The 20,691-nt window shown below is 37.9% G+C and overlaps 1 protein-coding gene, 9 non-coding genes and 1 pseudogene across 11 annotated transcripts; all 11 read right to left on the bottom strand.

Moving 5' to 3' along the window:
• Nucleotides 1-532: 532 nt before the first annotated feature.
• vps37a (VPS37A subunit of ESCRT-I) lies at nt 533-20,675 on the bottom strand. 2 transcript variants are annotated; one of them, XM_071503363.1, is made up of 13 exons: nt 20,548-20,675; nt 9,007-9,159; nt 7,242-7,316; nt 6,423-6,540; nt 4,464-4,567; nt 4,001-4,229; nt 3,476-3,546; nt 3,234-3,361; nt 3,077-3,135; nt 2,899-2,967; nt 2,431-2,574; nt 2,204-2,292; nt 533-1,966 (listed from the first exon to the last, which is right to left on the bottom strand). In XM_071503363.1, exons 2-12 carry the CDS (start codon nt 9,114-9,116, stop codon nt 2,212-2,214), a joined length of 1,188 nt encoding a protein of 395 aa, XP_071359464.1. In that variant the 5' UTR covers nt 9,117-9,159; nt 20,548-20,675; the 3' UTR covers nt 533-1,966; nt 2,204-2,211. The 2 variants fall into 2 exon arrangements, with proteins under 2 accessions (XP_071359464.1, XP_071359465.1); XM_071503364.1 differs by lacking the exon at nt 20,548-20,675 and having other exon boundaries at nt 4,001-4,226; nt 9,007-9,501.
• On the bottom strand, nt 11,229-11,430 carry LOC139637181 (small nucleolar RNA U3; annotated as a pseudogene).
• Nucleotides 12,782-12,997, bottom strand: LOC139637179 (small nucleolar RNA U3). The gene has a single exon (XR_011694556.1). It is a non-coding gene; the product is annotated as a small nucleolar RNA U3 (small nucleolar RNA).
• Nucleotides 13,659-13,874, bottom strand: LOC139637190 (small nucleolar RNA U3). Its single transcript, XR_011694566.1, has one exon. It is a non-coding gene; the product is annotated as a small nucleolar RNA U3 (small nucleolar RNA).
• On the bottom strand, nt 14,468-14,683 carry LOC139637177 (small nucleolar RNA U3). The gene has a single exon (XR_011694554.1). It is a non-coding gene; the product is annotated as a small nucleolar RNA U3 (small nucleolar RNA).
• Nucleotides 15,277-15,492, bottom strand: LOC139637178 (small nucleolar RNA U3). Its single transcript, XR_011694555.1, has one exon. It is a non-coding gene; the product is annotated as a small nucleolar RNA U3 (small nucleolar RNA).
• On the bottom strand, nt 16,086-16,301 carry LOC139637192 (small nucleolar RNA U3). The gene has a single exon (XR_011694568.1). It is a non-coding gene; the product is annotated as a small nucleolar RNA U3 (small nucleolar RNA).
• LOC139637176 (small nucleolar RNA U3) lies at nt 16,895-17,110 on the bottom strand. Its single transcript, XR_011694553.1, has one exon. It is a non-coding gene; the product is annotated as a small nucleolar RNA U3 (small nucleolar RNA).
• On the bottom strand, nt 17,772-17,987 carry LOC139637180 (small nucleolar RNA U3). The gene has a single exon (XR_011694557.1). It is a non-coding gene; the product is annotated as a small nucleolar RNA U3 (small nucleolar RNA).
• Nucleotides 18,581-18,796, bottom strand: LOC139637191 (small nucleolar RNA U3). Its single transcript, XR_011694567.1, has one exon. It is a non-coding gene; the product is annotated as a small nucleolar RNA U3 (small nucleolar RNA).
• Nucleotides 19,390-19,605, bottom strand: LOC139637186 (small nucleolar RNA U3). Its single transcript, XR_011694562.1, has one exon. It is a non-coding gene; the product is annotated as a small nucleolar RNA U3 (small nucleolar RNA).
• Nucleotides 20,676-20,691: the final 16 nt, after the last annotated feature.

Raw genomic sequence — 20,691 nt, 5'->3', positions numbered from 1 at the left:
CCGTGCTGATATCATGCTGCAGAGGTGCTGGTAGTGCTTAATAGTACAGCCCACAATTGAGGGTCTAATTTTGTTGTATGAATCAGGTACCAGTAAAATACTTACAAGTTCCTACTGGTAGTGTTGGCTGTAATACAATATCTGTCTGTTTACCCCTTTTTACTCTTAATTCAGTCCTCAGTTGTTTCTTGTTCCAGCACTGTACCCTGTTGGTAGCCAGTATTCACAAAATCACCTGGGTATATTTTATTTCCCCTTTCCTCTAAAATGACTAGTTGTCACTACCTTGTTCCCCATAGTCTTGTTTTTGTCCACTTTAACTACATGTTGGTGCCAGAAGGAACCAGTATTTTATTGGTACCTCATTCATGATTCATCCAGCAAAACTACACTATGAATCATATGCTGCGTTATGAAGTGTTACTGAAACACTTTGTGGGATACAATGGGAAAGTTAAGATGATGATGTGTAATACTGTCAAGTTCGTTTTTTTTGTTCTGATTTATCAAACAGCACGTAATACAACCCAGATTTATTCTAAATGCTTTATTACTCTAACAAATTAAATAAGAACATATAATACAAGGTGTCTGAGTCTTTGATTACAATATAGCCTATTATCAACATTATTTAAATACAGTATCCAATGTCATCGAGTTTTACTGCAGCATTTTATCTAATGTTCATCAACGTTATCCCAAAACTTCTGAGGCCCTTCATACATTTCAAGTCCAATAGTCAGGTTATCATAATGATGCTTATCAGTGAAAAACAGTCATCTGTGTGTAAACACAGACACAAATAATTCGATTATTGTAAAAAGCATGGAATTAAGGTAATGGTGAGATCAAACCATTTACAGTCCTCTGATTTCCCCTTTAGATGACTTTATAGCATTTATTTGTTAAACTGGTCAATGTCTGTAATAATCTGTGGTAGTTTGTGTTCATTTTCTCCACTGATAAAATGAATCAAAACCACGAAAAGAAACTCAAAAAAACATATAACTGTTATATGTTATTTGGTCTCTTATTTGGTTTATGTCGACTTTGAAACAAAGTTGTAACAACATACAGTAGATACACAACAGGGTGTTAACAGAGTATTGTCTTCATGTGTTTCATCGAATTATTCATGTTTGTGCCAACACAGTGATATTTAGGATGCGTTCAGGAAATTGCAGAAGGGGAGAAATGTAACAACTTAATAAACAAACAACCACTTCCCACAGTTAAAATGCACAGTTTCAATTTTAACAGCCCAAGTTAAAAACACTGCTCCATCCTTGCTTCTTTTCTTTCATTGGTAAATCCCAAATTTGTTAAATTACAGGATTGCCATGGACAGATTGACATTGATGAGATTAATGCAAATGGTTAGAACAACCTTTCCAATGTAAACAGGAGATTTAATGTGCAAAAGTTGCTCCTTGTGTCTGTCCAGTAGGAATAAGACCTTTATGGGCAATAAAGCAAGGACAGGACAATGATCTCAGAAACTGGAAATACAGACGCAGACGTTAGCATTTTAACAGTTCATTTATAGTGAACTCGATCACTGCATGGAAAAATGTAAGATTGGAATACTGTCCTATTTGCAATTTGTACTTTCTGTGAAATGTGTTCACATCACCAACTTCTCTGATCAGGTGCACTACACGAATCCTTGACAGAAGCAAAACTCCTTGTCATCATTGTCAAGTCAAAACTGGACAAACAGAATGTGAAATAAAAAATCATCCACAATGTGATCAATCCTTAGTGATGTGGTTGAACAGCTAGGCATGTGTCAGTCATTCCTCCAATTTCCCAAATCTGACCACAAAGGGCTTCTTTTTTTAGCCCACCATTGCCATCACCATCGTCATATTTCTCCAAAGTGCCCCTTGTTGACTCAGTGTGCTTTTTGTCCTCTCTAATGTCTTTATCCTTTAGTTGGCAGCAGTCGGCTGAGAAAACACCAAACCTGAGGACCAAACATAAGAAGCGGAACTAAGTATGAAGCAGAATGAACAGATGACGATGACAACTTGTTTTTGCTACATAAAAATGGAAGGAAGCTTGGCTGTAAACAAAAACCATGAGGGCTGCCCGTTGTGAAACTGTCAGTAGAGACCCAGCAGTTTCCCTCCGACTGACTGAATGTTACAATCTTGTGTTTTGCTTGGCAGCTAATTGTGTTATTTGTGTTTGTGTGTTGTACCTTGTGTTCTAGTGGCTGGTAGGAAATTGTCCATGTGTGTTGATGGACTGTTGCAACTTCTCCTCTTTGGCCCTTCTGCTGTGGCAAATCTGTTGAATAACACAAGAGCCATCAACACACATTTCTTCTTCTCATCTTGTGTACTGCACTTCTGATAACATTCAGATTCATTCAAAACAAGATACTACGATTATCTTCACACGTATACTGCACTTTAGGCCTCTCACCGTTCTCTTCTCCATGAAGCTGGTCAGGAATTCGTCTATATCCGTGCGCCCCTCCAGAAAGTTTTCAGCCGTCTCCTCCGACTCCTCCTCTGCCTGGTGGGCTGCAACTTTTAACCGAGCCTGTAAAGTACTAAGACTGCAACTCTAGCAGGGAATAAAAAGAAACAGAGTAACAGACATTTTCAGTTTAAAGACATGTTCAAACATGTTTGGGTTGGGCTCTTTAAACTCGTCAATATTTTCTGCTTTGGCTTTTTCATTAGACAAGACAAACAACAATGTGGTCACAGCCTTCTTTCCTCTTGAAACTGACCAGTTAAAAAGTACTACAATGATTTCTCAGTTCTGAGCCCTCAAAATCAAAGATCAAAGACTAAAGATAAATGTTAATCATAAAATTTGAAAGCAGGTGAACAGTGGCTGTCTGTCCAACAATGTCTAACATCTGTGATGAGTGCAGCCTCTTACCTCACTGAGTTCATGCTGTCTCTGCATCTTTGTCTCAAAGGCCGACTTCATCTGAGTCAGCTGTTCGTACTGTCAACACAGCAGACAGACCCCTTGATCATTAAGCTCCTAGACACTGGCATGAATGCGTTTGTTGTGTATGTGTGTCCAGTTAACAGGAAATTATATGAGATCAAACCTTGTAGAGCATTTCCTGTCTTTTCCCTTCCAACTGCGGCTCCATCTGAAGGTTTTTCTCTGTACATGACAAAAAGAAAAGTGCAGGTCTTTGTACAGCTCAACTCCATTAGAGCTTCTATTTCATGACTGGCCAATGACGCAGGGGAGGAACTTACTAGCCATGTCCACTATGCTGGTGACTAGCTCTTCTTTATCACTGGTGATCTGCTTGAGCTGTGGCAAAGTCACAAAGAACTCCAGTAGCACATCTTCGTTTTCAGACATATCTGACAACCGGGTCAGACTGGTGTGGGATGCAGTGGGTAAGAGAACAAGAGAACAAAGACATGATTAAACTATGTCTCAGTCATAAAATATCAAAGATATTTGAAGTTGACAATATCTTGGAATACTTTACTTCATGTCACAGAGTTCAGGAAAAGACTCAGGAATTTCAGGCATCTTGTACATATGTCCGTTCAGTCCAGCCTGAAAGAGACACAAATAGTGTAAGAGAGTGACATCCTTCAGTGAACCTGGTTTCTACACTAGATTTGTCTAAACCCAACTGATGAGTTGTAGGAAAAGATAAAGCCATCTTATTCCCCTCAATGGCCTCAACCATAGCTGGATTGGACAATCTCAGTTTGTCAGTGTTTCAGAGATTTTAATCATAGACTTTCTTCATCTGTCTTGGTGAACCTTAATCTTAATCCTTGACTTTGCATTTGCTTTTCAAAACACTGCAGCTTGGAGGTGTGTTCCATGTTTACAGTGCTAAAAAATAAAAATGCAACTTTCTTCAAAATTCACTGGACCGTCCCCAGTGTGTGTGTGTGTGTGTGTGTGTGTGTGTGTGTGTGTGTGTGTGTGTGTGTGTGTGTGTGTGTTCACAGACTGGATGTTACCACCCACTCGTGTACATTATCCATCATCAGTGCACCTGTGAGTCTCCAGTAGGCACAGGCAGCGGCAGGTCAGAAATCAGTCCATATGGAGCTGGAGCACGAGGGGGGCCGTGGGCACTATCAACCCCTGGGTGAGGCATGGGAGCTGGAGAGGGAGCTGGGCCTGGGCCAGGAGGTGGCGTCTGACTGGGACCCACATGACGAGAACCATAGTGGAAAGCTTGAGTGGGGTAAGGAGCGATGCCTGATGGTTTGTACATACTGCTGCGATACATGGGGGAGGAAACAAGATCAAATGTATTTTTAGAGAAAATTAGATCAAGAAATATTGTTTTTCTTAAACAACTTATTTTATTCATTTTATTCACCATGTTTTAATTACTGGCCAAAATACTTCAATAAGACACATACTGCAAAACACATGAGTTTTCTGCTCTAATAAAAATATAGTTAGACACAAGTGTCTGATATTCTCCATGAATGCAAGATTAAACTCACTATGGAAAGCCAGTAGGACCAGTAGACATCAAGGCAGGAGGACTTTTCCAGAACTCGTCCAACAGACTCTGAACGACCTTACCCAGATCCGAGTGCATTCCAAACTACAACATACACAACAAGACGAACTTAATCCTTGAAGATAAAGTATGAACTAGCAAAAACTAAAGAAGTGGATTTTCTTAATGGAGAAGACAGGGAATGAGAAACAACCAGGAAACAAGACTAGGTCACCAAACTTAAATTAAAGACAAAGACCATGCTGTGATTTCAGCTATATTTACTTATAAAATGATCACTCAGGGAGAAAGTTAGAAGAGACAGACCATCTTTCTTTCTTTACGTTTTTTCTTTTGCCTTTATTACAGCTGCAGTAAGACAGAGACAGGAAAATTGGGAAGAAAGAGGATGACATGCAGCAGAACCCGAGCTGCTCCAGCATGGACTAAGCCCAAAAAGCACACGCTCTACCAGGGCTCACTGTCACATGCAGGCTATCTGTCTTAATTTGTGTCACACAGAGCACAGCTTCCGTCTGGGATCCATAATACTTTAGCCTTTATTTACTTCCAACTCCAGATCCTAACAGACTTTTATTAGAGGCAGGTCTTTATTTCTAACTCCCTTGGTTTTCTATGTAGAATTTGTCATAGTGATGAGTACAAAGCCTTATTACAGATGACTTCTCTCTCTCCCTCCCTCTCTCCTGCTCTCTCTGCTCGGTGTGTCAGTTGTTAGTTGTTTGTTTGAAAAAAAGTCTCCAAATCTAGCGATAATGTGCTAAGTTAGCAACACTGCAGACTGTTACCAACCCCCTTAATAGAACCTGTTTGCAATAGAAACTCAGTGCTGAGGTATTCCGTGGAAATATCATCAGTCAGCCAGTCAGGGACAGCCCCGCTGTTGTGGTCCAGCCATAAAAAGAGTTTACATTTCTACAGTTGTACACCACACCAAGTTGTTATAAGAAAAGATAAGTAATTTACTTGATTACTGTAAAGCCCATGTAAAACCCCAGCTGGTCAGCAATCAGACCCCCCCACCCCCACCATCTCTGCTTTGCTCTGCAAATTAGTGCTGCTGCTGTGATCAGGGTTCTGAAGTATGATGATTCTTAATTTGTGCAAGTAAACAACACATCTTAGCTTCAGAAACCTAAATGAACCATTTGGCTTTGGTTTAGAAATGAGAGCTAATGGCTGGGATGTTGTAATCATGAACAGAGGAGGTGGAAAACCAGACCATACTGTATGTTTCTCATAAACATAATATCCTGAAGACTTTTTCTCCTGGTCAAATAAAGATGACAGGCTCTGTGCTGAGAAAGCACAGTTGTTGTTTTTTTTTTTACCATTCACAAGGGTCTGAATCTTGTAAAGACCAAATGTTCACTTGTGGAAATCACCTTATTTTGACTATTTTCTGTTTCAGTTTTAGTCTGATGTGATTTAATTATCTGGGACGGAACTATGAGTAATAACCTTTCCTTTCAACCCAGGCCCTGTCACAGCAGTAGCGTTCCCATGCTGAGTTTTATGTTCAGTTTCTCTTCCTTTACACATACAAAACTATGAAAACCATGGCCATGAATTGAGGTTAACAACAATGTAAATGCACAAGAAAAGTTTTGTTACTGAGTGACAACAGTCAGTGTTGTGTCAGCTCACCTCTGCCACTGTTTTAGCTGTATCACATAATCATAGTACTACTACTGACGTGCTTCAGTGCAAAGATAAGCATACACCATGGCCATCTACCCAGCCAACAAAATGGCCAATAGTGGCTTTTTTACTTGTTTCATATCGCAGATCTAAAAAAAAAAAAAAAAAAAAAAAAAGCCAAAACATTAATCTACTTCCCTTCAATGTTCCTGGAAGCACCTGAAGAAACCAAATTGGAAACCACCAGTTTAACCAACCCACTCAAAATTAAAACTCAAAAGCCTAGGCAGCTACTTACATTAGTGATGAGGGGACTAGTGATCATGGTGCCATTATTGCTGTCAACTAAATGATGGCCAACAGGGGGGTAGACACTAAGCACCGGCTTCTCCTGTGGGAACTGAGGAGGTAGCAGTCTGAAAAATAGAAAAGAGCAAAGTATGCCACTTTAGCTTTTAGCTTCAACAAGATATACATCATGTGATATATATTAATATTGTAATATGATGACAATGTAATATCTATTTATCCCCATAGAACAGACCTATATCCCCTAAGGCTTCACAAGTGATAAAATTGGAAGCCTTAGCATCACTAACAGCTCTAAACAGCATAAAGAATTCAATAGTTCAATAGTTAAATAGTTCATGGTGTGGGGACTTAAACCAATGCAATTTACTGTTGCAGTTGCTAACTGGCTTTTCCTATCTTTCTTGTGTTTCTTCTCTAAAGGTCTTATGAAAATATGACAATTTTAATCTAGTACCCGGTGTAATGCACATAGTCCTTTGGATTTAGTTTCATTAATGGGTTCCCGTCCTCTTCTCACACTCCTCGCTTTCATAATTTGTAAATTGCTAATAAAACATACTTAACATACTGAACATAACTTTTAAGCACTATGCTTGTCATGAATGCATGTCTATAGGTTTGTTTAGAAATAGAATAAATAACATTTTTTAATTTTTTTTTTAAAACCATTTACTATAGCTGCTTGTGTTTATGTTATATTATGTTATAGTTCATGTTTTAAGTAGATTTAAGTAGATTAGACAGTGAAGCGCCTCTTTTCTTTGATGCTATTACACTGTGGCTGTGTGTGCAAAGATATACTCACATGTTAACACTGATGGTGGAGCTGTTGACTGTGAATGGTATTCTGTACTCAACATCCTTCTGGATCTCTGCAAGGCTGTTGAGAAAGAGAAACACAGAAATGTCATGATCTGTAATCTCGAATTTGTAGTCATGTTTGGTACAAATTGCAAAACTTATTATATGTCTTGCATAAATGTTTAGAGAGAGAGAGAGAGAGATTAATAAAGAGACCTTTATAGCCTGTCATCACTGAGTAACTCTATCTCTTAGTATGACAACGTAACAAAGCCTGTATTGTTATTTTGATAATTCCATTAACTCACACATGTATTGCACTTTATAAAAGCATTTCATTGTTATGGCATAAAAAAATCACTATCCCCGTAACAGTGTTACACTGCTTATATTTGAACTTGAAAGATGTTTTATTAATGAGAAAACTTTTTTTTTCATGCATTTTCTTTTTTCTATTTTAAAATCATACAGTTGTTTTTTTTTACCAATATCTGACAACTAGCAACTCCCATGTTCAATGTGCCCAATTCTGATCCCTGTATTTATATGTCTCATTGCATTACCACTGCATGACTATGATCCAATAGTGATATTCATCTGCAATCACTGAATGCAATGACTGTAATGCTGTACTATTTACTGTACTCATCAGTACAAAGAGTTTATGTCAACTCCACAAAAGAAGTCAGTGGCTAGTGGTGTTGATATTGGTCCGAAAGTCAATATCAGATTTTTAAACAATCTTATAATACGCCCAACAATAAGTCATTTATTCCCACAAAACTCAAGACATGGTCTGTTGAGAGCTGCATGTCAAGAAGCCCTGGCCTTACACCCTGTCCTGTACACAGTCTTTTAAGAGTTTGAATTCTCTTTTCCCGTCCGCTTACCCCTTAACATCACTGCCATGCCATGATCAGCATTCCCCACAGCACATTAGCCATGTGGTCTCTACAATCCCATGAACTATACTTCCATAGGAAACAAACAGTACCATCACAAACACTTTGTAATCCCCATTTCTTGCTCGTACACACACACATTATACATTACAGCAGGAGGGTGATGACTATGATTTAAGGCATCTAGCTCACAAGACATGTTAGAACAGTCTGTTCATGCCAGCAGCTCATGTCTCACTGAGTTGAAAGATAAAAACAAGTAAGTCACTGAGATGACAGAGCTCCTTAGTAAACAAAGGCTAATACTTTAATCCCCACATCTAATTAGAAGGCTCCTTCTGAAACTACATGCGTGACAAGTTGGCTGGACAAACACTAGTACGATCACAGAATACAGCCAACCGGTCACAGCTTGTGTCATAAACCCTAAAAATAGAAACTGTAAATGTCACTTGACTTCTCTTGATTAGCTAGCCAGCTAGCACAGCGCCCTGGGAAGCCACATCTAGCTCGTTAGCTGTGAAGAAAGGTTAGCAATCACTAGCCGTTCAACACTCACACGGCCAAAGCAGTGGCGTTGTTTTGACATATTTACACAATAGCAGGGATAAATGTGGACGAAAAACGAGGCTTTGAGCCTGACGCGTTTCCTCTGATTTTCCTGAGAACCAGGTGGCTAACAACGCTAAGTAAACATCAGCTGTGTGTGATAACCGAGTCAACATGTTCCTCTAATGAACATTAGATAAATGGCCAGGAACATCGTGATGGTCATACTCTCAGCTTGAGAAGATAATGTTTATGTTAACAAGCTAACAAGCAGCACCAGGCTATGGGTTTTAGGTGACCAGCCGCCGCGCACATTACCTGGGGTGAGCGGCTTTGAGTGACTCGATCTGCCGCTGTCTTTGTTGCTGTAGGCTGTTCAGAGGAGGGAGAGGTCCGGAGCCTTTGGACAGGGGGAAAAACCAGTTCATCCTCTCCTGGCGACCAACCACGGACTGAACTAGGTGACAGAAGCTAAAGGCCGACAACAGACGAAGACAAAGTGGAAGAGAAAGTGAGCATGAAGAGCGCACAGGGTACAGATTTCTGGTGCTAACCGCTGTTAGCCGACTACCGACACGGTTTGTTGTCCACACGATGCTCAGTTTGTAGTTACGTTACAAAGTCAGATAGCATATCCGCACTCGTCTAATAAAACGACAGCTCCGTTTTATCTCCGCGGATTTGTCTGTAATTTTAGTACTGTCATTAACACTGACAAAACGAGACAGTTGCTGCTCAAGGAAGACAACAACCTTGCGTGTAAAAGCTTCATCAACTTATTTACGTATTACGTCAAGCAGCAATTCTACGTCAAGCGCAACTTCCTGTTTTCACCAAGATGAATATTATAAATATAAAAAATGTAATTTATTTTTAATAGATTTCAAAGAAATTTCAAATACATTGTATAGAACCGTTCAGGAAAAAATGTACACGTCCTTAGAAATGTTATGATCCTGATTTTTGTATGAACCCTACCTTTCCGGACTTTCCGAGAGACCCTGCATATTATTCATAAAGTATTGTATTAAATTATTATTATTTTGCGCTTCAACATTTGGCTTAATTAATTTTGATTATTTTAATTTATTGCCCCTTTTGTTTTACGCATCGTTTGCTGTCAAAAACTGAAAACGTTTTTCCACTGATGATTATTTTGAGTATTAAGACATTGTTTTTTTGTTTTTTTTGGTGTGTTGTTTATTTTCTTTCTCTGTTTTTTCAGCAAAGGCTGAATTAATGTTTGACATACAGATAATAAATCAGATAATAATTTGGGATGACCAGATGCAGTTATTTCCATCTCATTAGATTGTAGAGTAAAAAGTATGCCCCATAAAATAGAGGCGAGATTCAACATTCAGTGATCAAGTTTAGTGGGATATTACACTGAAATGTGGTGTATTTATGTAACAGAAACATGACCACAGTAAGGACAGTGCTGGGTTGAATAGGAGGCCCTCAACCCTGCAAAACATGAGGACAGCACAAATGTTGTTAACAGCAGCTGAGTGACTGGGCACCTCATTCAGAGACCACTGGATGGCTGAGCCTGCTTTTGCCATTGTCTCATTCTCCACAACTGAATAATGTGGAAAAAAACACATAATTCAATGTCAATAAATCACCTTCTGCACATGCCCACACAGTCCTGGTAGAAGGTCAGATCAAGTGAAAACACCTGTGGGGGTGTAACAATTTTTTTTTTTCAACAGAAGAGATTCTGACATGTCACATTACACAGAACACAAGTGTAATTAATCAAACTAATCATGGCTTTCCATTTAGCTGCTTTACTTTCAGGTATTTCCTGGTATTGTTAATGCTGTCTCACTATCACAGTGTCATGACTTATTGTAACACTTGAATCCATCAGCGTTGTTGTTAATGTTATCAGTAACACCTGTGCTTCTCCTACTATGACTAGTCGAAAAGTCTGCTCAAGTTTGTGATTAATTTTGTTGGAAAACACAGTGCCAGTGAATTTTAATTCATGTAGTAAGTGGACAGCACAACACCAGACAAAGCCAGTCTAGTTCACATGTAACTGAAGAAGTTGGTTAATTCATGTTAGATGCTAAATAGACTGAGAAGTAGGCTATAGCTTTGTGCTGCTACATTATAATTCTATGAAAAGTAATTCACAGAATTCAATTGCTTGCAGGGCTGCTACACACTTTAGTATTGAATTACTATACAGATTATTATCTGTATAATATATAATAATATACCCATATTGAATATTTAATATAGTGAATTTCTGTCTCTTTTTTAAACTGATTTACATTCTTATTTTCCATAATTTTAAAACATACAAGACATTACAATCCAAAGAACAGCACTAATCACTATTCTACTCCTTGTGGTTAGCACTCCCTCAAATAATCTTGACCATTCCCTGAGCCACCAAATTTTTAAATACTTTAAGACTGAATAGGTAAAATATGAAGCCCGTTTCAAATCAGTACAGAACCTTTCATTACCACTTTAGTATAATTTTTTGGTTATCTTAATTTACTCCACTATCACAATAAATTACTACCACTCTGATCATATTCCCTCCACAAAGCAAAGAACAGTCATCAATGACAGAAAACAAACGAAATAAATCATTATTCTCTGTCCACTTCACGCTCAGAAGGGAATATCACGACTCATCATCGTGGTTAGCGAGACCATACACTTAAGAAACACATTTCTCAAGTTAAAAACTATAGAAATGATCCCTGAAAGTATAGTCTTAGTTTGAACATAGGTGAAAACAGCATCCCACTCACAGGACAATCATTCTCACTCATGGTTCAGACGTAGACAAGTCAATCATTATGTGCCTCTGATTGTACAGCTGTTACACACAGAGCATGCAGACTGGAGGAAAGCCATATTAAGAGGGGTAAGGGAAATGTGTGTGCAGAATGTTCAAAGATTTCAAAGTTACACTGACTGCATTTATTCAAACTGCATGTTAGCGACAAGTCAAGTGTCTAATTTCTCCCACTGTTTGGGAGAGGTAAATCAATCCCAGGTAGAAGCCCCATTATACATTCATGACCCTATACAGTTAGAGCTTTATCTGTTTCTATTTCAACCGATCTTTTTTGTAATCATCATCAGACCTCAAGCTGTTTTTGATAAGAATAAATGTACTATGGAGTCTAATGTTCAGTTGTTAATTTATCCTCATAATTCTGTTTCATCCTTCTCATTTTCTACAACAGAGGCTGTATTAGGCCCTTTTTGACTGCTGGTGGAGTAGAGAGCCAAAGTTAAACAGGAACTGTGGCCAAGAGTATTATGTGTTTGGGTTGTCCGTTCATCCATACATCCATTCTTGTGTATGTGATATCTCAAGACTGTCTTGAGTTAATTTCTTCAGTTTTACATAAATGTTCATTTGGACTCAAAAATGACCTGATTAGATTTTGGTGGTCAAAGGTCAATGTCATTGTCACCTAACAAAACATGTTTTTGACTAGAACTCAAGAGTTCATATGATAATAATGACACAAGTTGACACAAATATCTAATATGATAAAATGAAGACATGATAACATTTTATATTCAAATTGCCAAAGGTCAACTTCACTGTGACATAATAATGTTCTCTAAATACACTTCAGGCCATTATATTTCTAGCAATTAAACTGGTTGGCAGAGGCGTACAACTGCGAGGCAGTAATTCTTGTTTAAAAAACGATCTGATATAATAGTTGCTAATTCAATATTTATGTTTTTAGTGGCCTTTGACAAACCCCATTTCCAATAAGACCTAGATGTTTGTGGGCTAAATGTCACGACTTGACAGAGGAGGTGAGTCCATGAGCAAGTCGCTTCTGCGCTTGCAAAGTAACTGTTGTTTCACCCTCGTTAAAATCACAAAGGTTTCAATTTCTTATAGGGACTGCGGTAGTGGACACCAACTTGTCTGGGAATATGGACAGCAAACCCCAGGAGCAAGCTTCATTTTTTCAGAAAGGATGAAAAAAAATACTAAATCACAGATTAATGGAGCTGCAGATGCTAAGCTGGAAGTGGTATCACAATCTCTACTTCTTCTGAATACATAAATTCATTTTTTTAACATGAAAGTACTACCACTCTGATCATATTCCCTCCCTCAATACTCCACAAGGAAGCAAAGAACGGTCATCAATGACAGAGAACATATGAAATGAATCATTATTCTCCATCCGCTTCACGCTCAGAAAGGAATAGCACAACTCATCATCGTGGTTAGCGAGACCAAACACTTTAGAAACACATTTCTCAAGTCAATAACTATAGAAATGATCCCTGAAAGTATAGTCTTAATTTGAACGAGGGCAAAAACAGCAAGTCATTCACAGGACAATCATTCTCACTCATGGTTCAGAGACAGTCTCAACAACCTCCTCCAGTTGCTGCGCCTCGTCCAGTCACAAGGGTTTATGTAAATAACTCAGCACAGCACAGCCAATCACTGCATGACTCTGTCATACAGAGACCCCAGACAGGACAGAAAAACCATACTGAAATAAGGCATGGTGTGTCAAAGTCACACTTTACATTCATGTAGAATTGGGTCTTTCTCACATTTGTTTCAACTGATCTATTTTTTAATCACCATTAGACATGAAGTTGTTTTTACATTTGGACACTATTTAACATAGATTTTTTTTTTTTATTATATCATATTTGCAAATACCACAATCATAACCCTTTTGTCATATTTGCAAATGAAATTTTATGTACTACTTTTTAGTTATTGTACTGAGAAATGGCAATTTCAAGTTTTCTAGAAGCTGGACCCAATATCTACTTTGCATATTGACAAATGAAATTACAAGTTATCTGTACAGTGAATCTTACTCTCTTGCCTGAGATCACTGACTCTATATTTAATCTCAACTAAATATTTATTTCAAAGCAAACTATCCATAAAAGTTTGAACAATTTCTATGTAATTTCTTTAAGTTATAGACAAACATGTTACCACTCTGATCATATTCCCTCCCTCAATACTCCACAAGGAAGCAAAGAACGGTCATCAATGACAGAGAACATATGAAATGAATCATTATTCTCTGTCCGCTTCGCGCTCAGAAAGGAATATCACGACTCTTCATCGTGGTTAGCGAGACCAAACACTTTAGAAACACATTTCTCAAGTCAAAAACTATAGAAATGATCCCTGAAAGTATAGTCTTAATTTGAATGAGGGCAAAAACAACAAGTCATTCACAGGACAATCATTCTCACTCATGGTTCAGAGGCAGTCTCAACAACCTCCTCCAGTTGCTGCGCCTCGTCCAGTCACAAGGGTTTATGCAAATAACTCAGCACAGCACAGCCAATCACTGCATGACTCTGTCATACAGAGACCTCAGACAGGACAGAAAAACCATACTGAAATAAGGCATGGTGTGTCAAAGTCACACTTTACATTCATGTAGAATTGGGTCTTTCTCACATTTGTTTCTGTCTTTACATTTGGACACTATTTAACACAGAACATATTTTTTTATTATATCATATTTGCAGACGCCACAATCATAACCCTTTTGTCATATTTACAAATGAAATTTTGTGTAGTACTTTTTAGTAATTGTTTAGTGTATAAAATGCCAGAGCACTGAGAAATGGTCATTTCAAGTTTTCAAGAAGCTGGACCCCATTTCTGGAAACCTTAGCTATAGCATATTGGCGAGAATAACTACAATTTATCTGTGTAATGAACCTTACTAAGAACTCATTTTGAGGTAGTTTTGTATATTTGATTTATTTTATACATATATAGGCTACCACTCTGATCATATTCCCTCCCTCAATGCTCCACAAGGAAGCAAACAACGGTCATCAATGACAGAGAACATATGAAATGAATCATTATTCTCTGTCCGCTTCGCGCTCAGAAAAGAATATCACGACTCTTCATCGTGGTTAGCGAGACCAAACACTTTAGAAACACATTTCTCAAGTCAAAAACTATAGAAATGATCCCTGAAAGTATAGTCTTAATTTGAATGAGGGCAAAAACAGCAAGTCATTCACAGGACAATCATTCTCACTCATGGTTCAGAGGCAGTCTCAACAACCTCCTCCAGTTGCTGCGCCTCGTCCAGTCACAAGGGTTTATGTAAATAACTCAGCACAGCACAGCCAATCACTGCATGACTCTGTCATACAGAGACCTCAGACAGGACAGAAAAACCATACTGAAATAAGGCATGGTGTGTCAAAGTCACACTTTACATTCATGTAGAATTGGGTCTTTCTCACATTTGTTTCTGTCTTTACATTTGGACACTATTTAACACAGAACATATTTTTTTATTATATCATATTTGCAGACGCCACAATCATAACCCTTTTGTCATATTTACAAATGAAATTTTGTGTAGTACTTTTTAGTAATTGTTTAGTGTATAAAATGCCAGAGCACTGAGAAATGGTCATTTCAAGTTTTCAAGAAGCTGGACCCCATTTCTGGAAACCTTAGCTATAGCATATTGGCGAGAATAACTACAATTTATCTGTGTAATGAACCTTACTAAGAACTCATTTTGAGGTAGTTTTGTATATTTGATTTATTTTATACATATATAGGCTACCACTCTGATCATATTCCCTCCCTCAATGCTCCACAAGGAAGCAAACAACGGTCATCAATGACAGAGAACATATGAAATGAATCATTATTCTCTGTCCGCTTCGCGCTCAGAGAAGAATATCACGACTCTTCATCGTGGTTAGCGAGACCAAACACTTTAGAAACACATTTCTCAAGTCAAAAACTATAGAAATGATCCCTGAAAGTATAGTCTTAATTTGAATGAGGGCAAAAACAGCAAGTCATTCACAGGACAATCATTCTCACTCATGGTTCAGAGGCAGTCTCAACAACCTCCTCCAGTTGCTGCGCCTCGTCCAGTCACAAGGGTTTATGTAAATAACTCAGCACAGCACAGCCAATCACTGCATGACTCTGTCATACAGAGACCTCAGACAGGACAGAAAAACCATACTGAAATAAGGCATGGTGTGTCAAAGTCACACTTTACATTCATGTAGCATTGGGTCTTTCTCACATTTGTTTCTGTCTTTACATTTGGACACTATTTAACACAGAACATATTTTTTTATTATATCATATTTGCAGACGCCACAATCATAACCCTTTTGTCATATTTACAAATGAAATTTTGTGTAGTACTTTTTAGTAATTGTTTAGTGTATAAAATGCCAGAGCACTGAGAAATGGTCATTTCAAGTTTTCAAGAAGCTGGACCCCATTTCTGGAAACCTTAGCTATAGCATATTGGCGAGAATAACTACAATTTATCTGTGTAATGAACCTTACTAAGAACTCATTTTGAGGCAGTTTTGTATATTTGATTTATTTTATACATATATAGGCTACCACTCTGATCATATTCCCTCCCTCAATACTCCACAAGAAAGCAAAGAACGGTCATCAATGACAGAGAACATATGAGATGAATCATTATTCTCCGTCCGCTTCACGCTCAGAAAGGAATATCACGACTCTTCATCGTGGTTTGCGAGACCAAACACTTTAGAAACACATTTCTCAAGTCAAAAACTATAGAAATGATCCCTGAAAGTATAGTCTTAATTTGAATGAGGGCAAAAACAACAAGTCATTCACAGGACAATCATTCTCACTCATGGTTCAGAGGCAGTCTCAACAACCTCCTCCAGTTGCTGCGCCTCGTCCAGTCACAAGGGTTTATGTAAATAACTCAGCACAGCACAGCCAATCACTGCATGACTCTGTCATACAGAGACCTCAGACAGGACAGAAAAACCATACTGAAATAAGGCATGGTGTGTCAAAGTCACACTTTACATTCATGTAGCATTGGGTCTTTCTCACATTTGTTTCTGTCTTTACATTTGGACACTATTTAACACAGAACATATTTTTTTATTATATCATATTTGCAGACGCCACAATCATAACCCTTTTGTCATATTTACAAATGAAATTTTGTGTAGTACTTTTTAGTAATTGTTTAGTGTATAAAATGCCAGAGCACTGAGAAATGGTCATTTCAAGTTTTCAAGAAGCTGGACCCCATTTCTGGAAACCTTAGCTATAGCATATTGGCGAGAATAACTACAATTTATCTGTGTAATGAACCTTACTAAGAACTCATTTTGAGGCAGTTTTGTATATTTGATTTATTTTATACATATATAGGCTACCACTCTGATCATATTCCCTCCCTCAATACTCCACAAGAAAGCAAAGAACGGTCATCAATGACAGAGAACATATGAGATGAATCATTATTCTCCGTCGGCTTCACGCTCAGAAAGGAATATCACGACTCTTCATCGTGGTTAGCGAGACCAAACACTTTAGAAACACATTTCTCAAGTCAAAAACTATAGAAATGATCCCTGAAAGTATAGTCTTAATTTGAATGAGGGCAAAAACAGCAAGTCATTCACAGGACAATCATTCTCACTCATGGTTCAGAGGCAGTCTCAACAACCTCCTCCAGTTGCTGCGCCTCGTCCAGTCACAAGGGTTTATGTAAATAACTCAGCACAGCACAGCCAATCACTGCATGACTCTGTCATACAGAGACCCCAGACAGGACAGAAAAACCATACTGAAATAAGGCATGGTGTGTCAAAGTCACACTTTACATTCATGTAGCATTGGGTCTTTCTCACATTTGTTTCAACTGATCTATTTTTTAATCACCATTAGACATGAAGTTGTTTTTACATTTGGACACTATTTAACATAGATTTTTTTTTTTTATTATATCATATTTGCACATACCACAATCATAACCCTTTTGTCATATTTGCAAATGAAATTTTATGTAGTACTTTTTAGTTATTGTACTGAGAAATGGCAATTTCAAGTTTTCTAGAAGCTGGACCCAATATCTACTTTGCATATTGACAAAAGAAATTACAATTTATCTGTACGGTGAATCTTACTCTCTTGCCTGAGATCACTGACTCTATATTTAATCTCAACTAAATATTTATTTCAAAGCAAACTATCCATAAAAGTTTGAACAATTTCTATGTAATTTCTTTAAGTTATAGACAAACATGTTACCACTCTGATCATATTCCCTCTCTCAATGCTCCACAAGGAAGCAAAGAACGGTCATCAATGAAAGAGAACATATGAAATGAATCATTATTCTCTGTCCGCTTCGCGCTCAGAAAGGAATATCACGACTCTTCATCGTGGTTAGCGAGACCAAACACTTTCGAAACACATTTCTCAAGTCAAAAACTATAGAAATGATCCCTGAAAGTATAGTCTTAATTTGAACGAGGGCAAAAACAACAAGTCATTCACAGGACAATCATTCTCACTCATGGTTCAGAGGCAGTCTCAACAACCTCCTCCAGTTGCTGCGCCTCGTCCAGTCACAAGGGTTTATGTAAATAACTCAGCACAGCACAGCCAATCACTGCATGACTCTGTCATACAGAGACCTCAGACAGGACAGAAAAACCACACTGAAATAAGGCATGGTGTGTCAAAGTCACACTTTACATTCATGTAGCATTGGGTCTTTCTCACATTTGTTTCTGTCTTTACATTTGGACACTATTTAACACAGAACATATTTTTTTATTATATCATATTTGCAGACGCCACAATCATAACCCTTTTGTCATATTTACAAATGAAATTTTGTGTAGTACTTTTTAGTAATTGTTTAGTGTATAAAATGCCAGAGCACTGAGAAATGGTCATTTCAAGTTTTCAAGAAGCTGGACCCCATTTCTGGAAACCTTAGCTATAGCATATTGGCGAGAATAACTACAATTTATCTGTGTAATGAACCTTACTAAGAACTCATTTTGAGGCAGTTTTGTATATTTGATTTATTTTATACATATATAGGCTACCACTCTGATCATATTCCCTCCCTCAATGCTCCACAAGGAAGCAAAGAACGGTCATCAATGACAGAGAACATATGAAATGAATCATTATTCTCTGTCCGCTTCGCGCTCAGAAAAGAATATCACGACTCTTCATCGTGGTTAGCGAGACCAAACACTTTAGAAACACATTTCTCAAGTCAAAAACTATAGAAATGATCCCTGAAAGTATAGTCTTAATTTGAATGAGGGCAAAAACAACAAGTCATTCACAGGACAATCATTCTCACTCATGGTTCAGAGGCAGTCTCAACAACCTCCTCCAGTTGCTGCGCCTCGTCCAGTCACAAGGGTTTATGTAAATAACTCAGCACAGCACAGCCAATCACTGCATGACTCTGTCATACAGAGACCTCAGACAGGACAGAAAAACCATACTGAAATAAGGCATGGTGTGTCAAAGTCACACTTTACATTCATGTAGCATTGGGTCTTTCTCACATTTGTTTCTGTCTTTACATTTGGACACTATTTAACACAGAACATATTTTTTTATTATATCATATTTGCAGACGCCACAATCATAACCCTTTAGTCGTATTTACAAATGAAGTTTTGTGTAGTACTTTTTAGTAATTGTTTAGTGTATAAAATGCCAGAGCACTGAGAAATGGTCATTTCAAGTTTTCAAGAAGCTGGACCCCATTTCTGGAAACCTTATCTATAGCATATTGGCGAGAATAGTTACAAGTTATCTGTGTAGTGAACCTTACTGAAATCTCATTTTGAGGCAGCTTTGTATATTTAATTTATTTAATACATATATAGGCTACCACTCTGATCATATTCCCTCCCTCAATGCTCCACAAGGAAGCAAAGAACGGTCATCAATGACAGAGAACATATGAAATGAATCATTATTCTCTGTCCGCTTCACGCTCAGAAGGGAATATCACGACTCTTCATCGTGGTTAGCGAGACCAAACACTTTAGAAACACATTTCTCAAGTCAGAAACTATAGAAATGATCCCTGAAAGTATAGTCTTAGTTTGAAGGAGGGTGAACACAGCAAGTCATTCACGGTACAATCATTCTCACTCATGGTTTCCTCCGAATGTCACACAGGACTAAAATGAACAGGTAGTGAATCGTAAACGAAGTATAACCTTTCCAGAACCTTGTTAAAACCACTTTAGTTTACAGCGCTGTTAAAGCTTTTGATTTTATATCGGGATTTTGTACCATTAAACCCACAATGCTTTGCGAATTGAGTCACATGTGCAGCATACGTATATTTTAGAATATCTTTTTTCTGTCAGACCTGTACGAGCCAAAACCCTCATCACGGACAAGACTATTTTGACAATTCAAAACAAGACAAACAGGGATGACGCTTTAAAGTATTAAAAGTATTTAAGTTTAAATTTACAGGCGATACACACTGAGCGGTGCGTCGTTTATAATGTTCCTGACAGAAAGTTCGCAAAGAAGTATAGTTCCGTTTAACACACCCGCCTCGTTTTGAGAGCTTTCAGCAGTGGTTAATAATACAAATTAAATAGATATATATCGACAAAATCTACACAATTTGATCACATCACGTCGAAAGCTATCCAACCTTTTCTAAAAAGTTTTTTTTTTTAACCGGCAGTTGGTTTGTTACGACACACGGGGGCAGCATTTCATCAGCTAACAGTTTGACAGGTTAACTAACGAAGACAGGGTAACTAATGAGGCCAGGTGATATAGTGCAAACTTTTTCACCTACCTAGTTCGATAAACTACACATAAACATTGTAGTTTATGCACAAAGCAGACATAATTACAAAAAATTAACCGAAAGCGACGATACGAGAAAAGCTAACACACCGCTAACACATTAAACGCTAGTTAGCTAAATAGTTTGTGCTACAAATGCACCGCCATCTTTTTGGTGTCTAACTTTGTATTATACCACATTAGTTTCAGCATTAACACAACCAACTTACCCATATAGCAGACGTTGGACTGCAGCACATTTGTTATTTCTGGCAGGTATATTCTTAACACAGTAACTCAGGAGTCACATATCTGCGCCGTCAATTAACAAGCATTGTGTAAAAGGTGTTACTGCGCATGCTCAGTGAATACGC

This window comes from Trachinotus anak, unplaced genomic scaffold (assembly GCF_046630095.1).
Source record: "Trachinotus anak isolate AG129_WGS33_773 ecotype Australia unplaced genomic scaffold, CSIRO_AGI_Tana_v1 ptg000019l, whole genome shotgun sequence".
NCBI lineage: Eukaryota > Metazoa > Chordata > Actinopteri > Carangiformes > Carangidae > Trachinotus > Trachinotus anak.
The sequence above is the reverse complement of the archived record's forward strand: the minus strand, read 5'-3'. Positions and strand labels throughout refer to the sequence as shown.

Excerpts from the sequence above, each read along its gene's own strand:
- vps37a (XM_071503363.1), bottom strand. The coding sequence starts at position 9,116 with ATGAACTGGTTTTTCCCCCTGTCCAAAGGCTCCGGACCTCTCCCTCCT. Across the intron at positions 7,317-9,006 it reads CTCAAAGCCGCTCACCCCAG|CCTTGCAGAGATCCAGAAGG; the intron begins GTAATGTGCGCG and ends CTTTCTCAACAG. Across the intron at positions 4,568-6,422 it reads CTAGTCCCCTCATCACTAAT|TTTGGAATGCACTCGGATCT; the intron begins GTAAGTAGCTGC and ends TGTATGTTGTAG.